This window comes from Neoarius graeffei, chromosome 7 (genome assembly GCF_027579695.1).
Source record: "Neoarius graeffei isolate fNeoGra1 chromosome 7, fNeoGra1.pri, whole genome shotgun sequence".
Classification (NCBI taxonomy): Eukaryota; Metazoa; Chordata; class Actinopteri; order Siluriformes; family Ariidae; genus Neoarius; species Neoarius graeffei.
Window position 1 is genome coordinate 60,104,479 of NC_083575.1, and position 9,676 is coordinate 60,114,154.

The 9,676-nt window shown below is 38.9% G+C and overlaps 1 protein-coding gene across 2 annotated transcripts; it reads right to left on the bottom strand.

Moving 5' to 3' along the window:
- Positions 1–339: 339 nt before the first annotated feature.
- On the bottom strand, positions 340–7,377 carry fuom (fucose mutarotase). Of its 2 annotated transcripts, XM_060926137.1 has the most exons (6): positions 7,066–7,367; positions 4,077–4,145; positions 3,890–3,960; positions 1,755–1,853; positions 1,214–1,287; positions 340–1,128 (listed from the first exon to the last, which is right to left on the bottom strand). In XM_060926137.1, the coding sequence occupies exons 1-6, from the start codon at positions 7,148–7,150 to the stop codon at positions 1,062–1,064; spliced, it is 465 nt and encodes a 154-aa protein (XP_060782120.1). In that variant the 5' UTR covers positions 7,151–7,367; the 3' UTR covers positions 340–1,061. The 2 variants fall into 2 exon arrangements, with proteins under 2 accessions (XP_060782120.1, XP_060782119.1); XM_060926136.1 differs by having other exon boundaries at positions 340–1,287; positions 7,066–7,377.
- Positions 7,378–9,676: the final 2,299 nt, after the last annotated feature.

The window sequence follows — 9,676 nt, forward strand, 5'->3', positions numbered from 1 at the left end:
TGAATCTCAGTACCACAGTCAGGGCCGGCTCTACCAAGAAGCTGACGAGGACCTGGATGACGTTTACCATCCTGAATTCAAAGAGAGAGTGGTCCAGCCTGACATACCAGTGCCTGACAACACTGAAGTGGAGGAGCCACATGAAACAAGTGTGTATATGACTCCAGAGGAAGACAAAGATGGTCTGTATCATGGAGATTTTACAGTCCAAGTATTCCAGGTTCCAGTCATGGAAGACCTTCCTAAGAAGGTTTATACAGAACCTGAAGAGGATCAAGATGACCTCTTCCATAGTTAAACAAGAATAATGCACTTAAAATGATAAAACCATGTACAGAATGTGTTAAAATGCATGCATTTATTAAATTTGTAATAGCTTGATGAAAATAAAAGCCATATAATTCTCATTCTGATCATCTTCACATAGCAGTTAAAGCTCTGATAATGATCAGAAGATTACAAGTTTCTTTCTCAGGACTGCCACATCCACCAGCAGGACCCGGAGTAAGGCCCTTAAACCTCAACTGCAGGCTTGGATTGTACGCGGTCTCAATTCTGCATTGCTCTACCAGCCAAATTAATAAATGTAAACTTATAAGCATTCTAATTTTGTGGTTTGTTTCAAACTAATTTATAAAATATAGAAAAGGAACATTTCATATTGTTTTTGTTGCTGATGGTTTGTAATTCTACAAAAGCAAGACTTTAAAATCACTTAAGTAGTAGGATTTTTAAAAAATTGATGAAAAGGAAAAGGCAAACCGCCTGAATAATGCTGGCTCTTAGTTTGAGAACCTAAGTCTTTGAGGATCCAGCTAATACCTGTAGAACCGTGCCAGTGGTTTCTACCAAGTCAATGTCTCAAAAGTAATGCCCCAGTTATAACAAATATTCTAACTTACAAGCACCATGTCTGCACAGTTTCTGCAGTGTGATGAATATTGTGACAAGAAGTAAATTACAACACTTAGGCTGTCCTCCAATTCCAACTTGCTGAAATTAAAAAAAAAAAAAAAGTCAATACACAACTTGTGTAAATCACAAGAATATTTCAGCAGTCTTCAGCATAGCTCTTCAGGACGAATGATTCCTTTCTTAATAATGATGTTTCCATACAGAGCAGTCTCCCTGTTAGAGAGATAAAGATTTAGAATACCAAGGTAGAATTAAACATGACTCTACAGATTCATGGCAGCCGAGAATGATACTGTACCCTGTTGCTACAACGGCAAAAGCTTTCTTAGCACGATCATAGAAAGCGAACCTTTCAACTGCTTCAAAATTCCCCTACAAAAACAAAAATAAATTTAAAATACATTTTCCAGAATAACAATGAGATCTGTATAATTATTCAAGCATAAGCTTTTATAACCATTATGTATCTAATACATTAACTATCATTTATTCATTGTTTTAAACCAGAACCATTTTATCCTATTCAGGGCACCATGCACATACATTCAGACATTCATTCACACCTAGGGACAATTTAGCGTAGACAATCTACCTACCGGCATATTTCTGTGATGTAGGAAGAAACTGGAGAAAACCCACAAGGCCACAGAAAGAACATGGCCATGTGAAACACTACCCAGAGAGTAGTCCAAGCTCAGGACTGTGCAGCAGCAATGCTGTGCTACCTCAACTGAATTATTACATTGTCCAAATTAACACAGTCCATTTCACAAGTAATGAACAGCAAAATTTGTAAAAATGTTTACTGGCCCAGACAGGGAAGATCACAGCAAACTTACATCTGATCCTGCTTGTTTCAGAAGTTCAGTGTAACAGGGCCACACTGGCACGACAAGACCCTGCTGCCGGTCACGTTCTATTAGATCCATTACAGCTGCCTGGAAAGACAGAAATTACTAAATGAGTACTGTACTGACAAACCTTCCTTAGCTTCTCATTTAGCTTTAAAAAACTTTATTTACTGCATGAACTCAAATACAATTTAACTTGTAATGTGGGTTCTGAGATTATACACACACACCATTATTTGACATATACAACCCCAATCCCAAAAAAGTTGGGATGCTATGTAAAACGTAATTAAAAAAAAAATTATACATAATAATAATAATAATAATAATAATAATAAAGAACGCAATGATTTGCAAACACTTTGACCTATATTCAGTTGCATACGATACAAAGACAAGATATTTAATGTTCAAACTGATAATTTATTAGGTTTTATTGTGCGTGCGTGCAAGCGCACACACACATACACAATGTGATGCCTGCAACACATTCCAAAAAAGGACTGGAGCAACAAAAGACTAGGAAGGTTGTGAAATGCTCAAAAACACCCGTTTGGAACATTCTACAGGTAAACAGGTCAACTGATAATTGGAAAGGCTCAGTCATTCCCAAGCAAGGATGGGGTGAGGTTCACCACTTTGTGAAAAACTACATGGGCAAATAGTCCAACAGTTTAAGAACAACATTTCTCACTGTACAATTGCAAGGAAATTATGGATTTCACTATCGACAATGTTATATCATCAAAAGATTCAGTGAATCCAGAGAAATCTCTGCATGTAAGGGGCAAGTTCAAAAGCCAACACTGAACACCCATGACCTTTGATCCCTCAGGTGGCACTGCATTAAAAACAGACATGATTTTATGAAGGATATTACTACATGGGCTCAGAAACACTTCAGAAAACCGTTGTTGGTAAACATGATTCGTCACTGCCTCTACCATGCAAAATGAAAGCTATATATTTCAACAACATCCAGAACCACAGCTGAACTCTCTGGGCCTGAACTCATCTGAGATGGACTGATGCAAAGTGGAAAAGTGTGCTGTGGTCTGACGAGTTCACATTTCAAATTGTTTTTGGAAATCACGGACATTGTGTTCTCCGGGCTAAAGAAGAAAAGGACCATCCAGATTGTTATCAGCACAAAGTTCAAAACCCATCATCTGTGATGGTAATGGGGTGTGTTAGTGCATATGGCATGGGGAACCTACACACCTGAAGGCACCATTCCATTAATGCTGAAAAGGTACATAAAGGTTTTGGAGCAACATGTGTTGCCATCCAGACAATGTCTTATTCAGGGACATCCCTGCTTATTCCAGCAAGACAATGCTAAGTTACATTCTGCACGTGTTTAAAATACAAACAAACAAACCACTTCAAAAGTCAAAATCAATTTAGTTGTACAGTGCTTTTAACAATAGACATTGTTGCAAAGCAGCTTTACAAAAAAAAATATAGATTTTAAACATATGAATTAATAAATTTATCCCTAATGAACAAACCAGAGTTGATGGTGGCAAGGAAAAACTCCCTTAGATGATATGAGGAAGAAACCTTGAGAGGAACCAGACTCAAAAGGGAACCCATCCTCATTTGGGTGATAACAGAGCATGATTATAAATAACTTACTTCTATAAGCATGTCTTATATGGTCGAAAAGTGCAATTGTGTAACCAGGAAATCCATTATAGTTTTGAGATGAAGTTCATTTTGTTGATGTTATCAAATGGTCATTGATGAAGACTTGAGTGCAAAACTGTTTATGGCAATTACAGTCTTAAAGTTATCATAACAAATGAAGTCCTAAGCCAGTGCAGCAAAACTGCTTGTATTAAGTGTCCAGGGCCATATTCTAAGTGTATCTTTAGGCTGTCCTTATGAGGCCGTCCTCCACAGGAGCAAAGCAATGAGAACTCCAGCCAAAAGTAGGGCATCAGGATGAATCAGACAGATCCGGGGAGCATCTGGATGTGTTACAACAGCATGGCTTCATCATAAAACAGTACGGGTTTATTTATGTTTTACACAGCGTCTCAACTTTTTTGGAATTGGGGTTATAACATAATACTTAAATTTCAGTATAAAAGGATTCACCATAAACCTGCATTACCCACCGGACAGTCAGCATAAGTATCAAGAGGAAAAATTTTCAATATTGCTTCCAGGAGTTCTGGAATACGCAAACCTAAAAGGGGAAAAAAAAAAAAAACAGCCAATACTTGACTAGTCTGTAGATGAAGGTGGGTGGATTCACTTAAACATGATGAAGTTTTATTGTTTAAAACATGAATGGATACCTACCATCAGCTCGTATCTCTATGGGACCACATTTACAAACGGAGGAAACAGGAAAATTTACATCTGCAAGAACTAAGAAGAGGGGGGAAAAAATTATTTGAAATCCAAATCCTGGGACATCGTAAACCAGATACTGTAATGTTGAGTAAAGTTGAACATCTGGATATTTAGTGCATAATAATGTCTCAAATCAAACAGTAAACACAAACTATTTGTGTATATCTGCCTTCAATCTACTTTCATGAGCAATTTTAGGTGTGCAGGATGCGGATTATTGCTACATACAGTTCATCAGCCCCTCTGTGCATCTTCTACTGTGGAAGTGAGCCACCACTGACCAGGTGATATTTGAGCAGTGAATCAATCAATTTCAGCGCAGCAGTGACAGCTGTTGCAGGTGAGTGGATATTTTAGATGGGAGTGTATCAGGTTGCCGGAATTTTCAAACATCTTAAAACTACTACACTAGAGGACAATTAACACAAACTGAGCAGAGAAAAAATAACCTGCAAGGTGAACCAACAAGGTAGGTGGGTCTAAGAGTGTACAATGCAAAAGGGTACAGTGTGTTTAAAAACTTCAGAAAGGCTGGTACCAGCTCCACATTACTATGCAAGTGCCACTGCTCTGCTGAGAATGATCCACCACCCAAATCATATCTGGTCAGTGGTCCTTTTTCCACTGATAAGAGGAGAGCTGACAAATTGGTTACAGCAACATCCATCCATCATCCGCAAGTGCTTATCCTGTGCAGGGTCATGGGTAAGCTGGAGCCTATCCCAACTGACTATGAGCGAGAGATGGGGTACACCCTGGACAAGTCGACCGATCATCGCGGGGCTGACACAAACAGCCATTCACACCTACGATCAATTTAGAGCCACCAATTAACCTAACCTGCATGTCTTTGGACTGTCGGGGGGAAACCAGAGTACCCGGAGGAAACCCACGCTGACACGGGGAGAACATGCAAACTCCACACAGAAATGCCTCCGTCGGCCACTGGGCTTGAACCCAGAACCTTCTTGCTGTGAGGCGACAGTGCTAACCACTACACCACCAGGTTACAACAACATGTGGGATATAATTATTTTTTACTACAAAGTGTACTTGTGTGTATCTGAGAAAAAGGCCAACAAGTGTACATGTAGTAACTAATTAGAGAACTGCATTTTCTAATTCTAAATTAAGCAAGTTTACACTGCCTGTTGATGTGATAGGCTGGAGAAATATATACAAGTTTCTATATTACTGCATAAATATGACAAAAAAACACCATCAGCTTTTCACACAAACCTGAATGGGAGATAAAGAGAACCTAATTAAACAAACGAGACAAAATTATTCTACTTGGTCATTTATTTATTAAGAAAAATGATCCAATATTAGGGCGGCATGGTAGTGTAGTGGTTAGCACTGTCACCTCACAGTAAGAAGGTCCTGGGTTTGAGTCCAGCAGCCAATGAGGGCCTTTCTGTGTGGAGTTTGCATGTTCTCCCTGTGTCTGCATGGGTTTCCTCCGCAGTCCAAAGACATGCAAGTTAGGCTAATTGGTGGCTCTAAATTGACCGTAGGTGTGAGTGTGAATGGTTGGTTGTCTCTGTGTCAGCCCTGCGATGACCTGGTGACTTGTCCAGGGTGTACCCCGCCTCTCGCCCATAATCAGCTGGGATAGGCTCCAGCTTGCCTGCGACCCTGTACAAGATAAGCGGTTACAGATAATGGATGGATGGATCCAATATTACATATCAGTTAGTGGTAAAGGTACACAAACCTTTGTTTTCAGTATCTATCGTGACTCCCTTATGCAGCAATAACTGCAACTAAATGTTTCCAGTAACCGTTGGTCAGTCCTGCACATCGGCTTGGATTTTTAGCCCAAGCCTCTGTACAGAACAGCTTCAACTCTAGGATGTTGTTGGGTTTCCTCACAAGAACTGCTCGCACAACATTTCTATTGGATTAAGCTCAGGACTTTGACTTGGCCATTTCAAGACTTTAATCTTCTTTCACCATTCTTTGATCAAACGACTTGTGTGCTTAGGCCCTTGCTACATGACGCACTTTCTCTTGAGATTCAGTTCATGGACAGATGTCCTGACATTTTCCTTTAGAATTCACGAGAATAATTCAGAATTCATTGTTCCATCAATGATGGCAAGTTGTCCTGACCCAGATGCAGCAAAGCAGGCCCAAAGGTCGTTATCGCTGTCTGTTTCACAGATGGAAGAATGTTCTTAATAATGCTTCTCATTTAACCCATAAAACAGTCACTAACTCAATTTTTTTCACTATTCTGGGTAAGCTCAAGAGACTGTGTGGGAAAATCTAAGGAGATCAGCAATTTCTGAAAAACTCAAACCAGCCCATCTGGCACCAAGAACCATGCCACGGTTCAAGTCACAGAGATCATATTTTTTCTTCATTCTGATGTTTGATGTGAACATTAACCGAAGAGCTTGACCTGTGTCTGTAGGATTTTATTCACTGCACTGCTGCCACACTTTTAACTTACTGGATAACTGCATAAATGAGCAGGTATACAGGTGTTCCTATTAAAGTGGACGGCTGGGCTAACAATTTTGCCGGCTAACATATCAAGGAATTAAAAAAAAAAAAAAAAAAGCGCTAACAACATGTAGCTCTTTTATTCCGAGAAGTGAGACGTAACAATGATGGAAGCATTACGGAAGTCTGAATGACTAGAATCACACTTAGCATTAACTAGTACTCAAATTTCCTCAGAATTCCGCCATATTGAGAAAAGTTACAGTTACGGACTCACTGAAATGTTTCGACTTCCGGTGGAGCGGGTGTCAGAAGAGTGGACCGTTCGTATGGATTAGTGTCGCAAGCACGGTGAACACGACCCTATTTAAATGTAGCACCCGAGAGAAATCACTGGTTTGTAGAGCCGACATTCGCCTGAACACACTGGTGCTGCGTTTATAGAGTTACTTTAACCTAATGTTTATGATTACATGGCGCTTACCCAGTTCGTCTCCATGCCCCATTTTGGCCAGGGCATACAACAATTCAGGTGTAAGTACTGACGGTATTCCTTTCAGCACAACCATTTTTAGAGCAGGTGACAGCAGACTTGTAGAAAAGTGAAAGATGTCACGTGATCACACCGTGTCACCCAATTGGTCTGAGAACGTGCGCGTTCAAGGCACGCGCTGTGCTGCTGTCCCTGTGGCTTCGTCCAAAAAAAAAACCCCACTAAGGTGTAGAACAGGAGTGTGTGGTGTAGTTTAGAACTCTACCAAACTCATTAGCTAATTACCAAGGGCTCCGTAAGCTGAACTTGAAAAATAAAATCTTTAAAAACTGGAGTCTGACACCTCTAACAATCATATTGTTTTTTAAAAGGCAAAATAAGCACCGTTATAATTTATTAAAAAAAACAACCCCCCCCACACACACAAATAATAGCCAGTATAAATAGGCTACTCAGTAAACATCATTACCGACATAATTTTTTAATTCTCGGACTATTTCCTTATACATGTTAACAAGTTTTTAAGAATCTGATTTCACCTGTGCATGTAGATTAGAGATTAGATTAGATAAAACTTTATTTATCCCTTTGAGAGGGTTCCCTCAGGGAAATTAAGAGGATGTAGGATACATTGCTGGATTTTCTACAGCTTTAATACACATATACCTTGACAGGTATCAATTCCCAGAAAGGATCATTTTACTAAGTTAGAAAAATAGTTTATTTTCTTTGACTTTTTTTTTTTTTTGGTTTGCTGTTTTCCTGATGACATCCCAGGTCATAATAACCACAGTTACACAATAAAACACACACACACACACACACACACGTAAATAGCCAGTATAAATAGGCTACTCAGTAAACATCATTACCGACATAATTATTTTTAATTCTCACATTAAATTGACTATTTGCTTATGCATGTTAATCAGATTCTTTAAAACTGGTTTCACCTGTGCATGGAGGATACATGCTGGATTTTCTCTAGCTTTAATACACATATACCGTGACAGGTATCAATTCCCAGAAAGGATCATTTTACTAAGTTAGAAAAATAGTTTAGTTTATTTGACTTTTTGTTTTTATTTTTTTTGGTTTACTGTTTTCTTGGTGACATCCCAGGTCATATAAATAACCACAGTTACACAATAAAACACACACACACACACACATATATAAATAAATAGCAAGTATAAATAGGCTACTCAGTAAACATCATTACCGACAAAATTATTTTTAATTCTAGCATTAAATGGACTATTTCCTCATGCATGTTAATCAGATTCTTAAAAACTGGTTTCACCTGTGCATGTAGGATACATGCTGGATTTTCTCTACAGCTTTAATACACATATACCTTGACAGGTACCAATTCCCAGAAAGGATCATTTTACTAAGTTAGAAAAATAGATTATTTTCTTTGACTTTTTTTTTGGGGGGGGGGGGGGGGTACTGTTTTCCTGGTGACATCCCAGGTCATATAAATAACCACAGTTACACAATAAAAAACACACACACAATTTTCAGCTGCGTATAAAGCAAAATGAGAAAGTTAAAAAGAACTGCATGCAAATCTAAATTTCTCTCCACCGCAAATGACTGAACTAACTTGGAATATTTCAACAACAAAACAAACGCTCATCTTTCTTCCGAGGCTGTCCCTTCAGTGTGATGGAAGTGCGGAGGCGAAGTGAAGAGAGAGACTGATGGAAGCAGGAGGAACCATCCGGAGCCAAGAGCGTCTGATCAGTGTGAAAGCTCCTTTCTTTAAGCACGGCACCACGCTGCTCTCTCTTTGGTTCTGCTTTTTTTAATGAGTTTATCACGCTATGAGGGGTTTGCCTCTGCCAAAATGTAACGTTTTGCCTCTTTTGTCTAGGCAGAGCGCCTCAATTGGGTCTACATTTATTATTTTGACCTTTCGTTAGCAGGGGACAAACTTCAAAGCGCAACTGCTGCTTTGCTCGCTTTTTGGAGACCTTTGTGCAGTTTCGATGTGAAGAAAGTTTTTTTTCGCCTCTTTCAGAAGTTTTGTTCCAGGGGCAAAGAAGAAAGTCGACTCGAGAGGAATATTGAATGAAAATTAAAATCAATTAGGCTATGGACTTTGAGAGTATATGGGAAGTCTCCGTGTGAAGAAAACCCTGAGATCCTGAGAGAGAGAGAGAAGAGAGCTCTGATAAAGGGCAAATAAAAGGGTGGTTTCATAATGAAATTTGTTGTGCTCCTTTGTGACCCACACGCTGGATGTGAAAACAGTTAAACAAAAACGCTATTACCTAAAGACAACCACGCGTAAAAGTGATGTGTAGCGACCCTGATTCCTGCATGCAGTGATGCAGTTTAGTAATTCACTGTCAATTAATTTATAGTGAAGCCTGAATGGAAACTTTGTATATATTTTTTTCAATTAAAAAAAACCCCTTCTATTAAATTGCAAACGAACGGAGAAAAATTTGTAGTGTGAAATTTCTGCCACTGATGTGCATTTGATTATTTACAACTTGATCAATTATTGTTTTGTGCTTATTTTAAGTAATTGTTCTATTGTCCAAGTGAGCAAAATAAAAAATAAATAAAACTGTCCGAGTGAGGAAGAAAA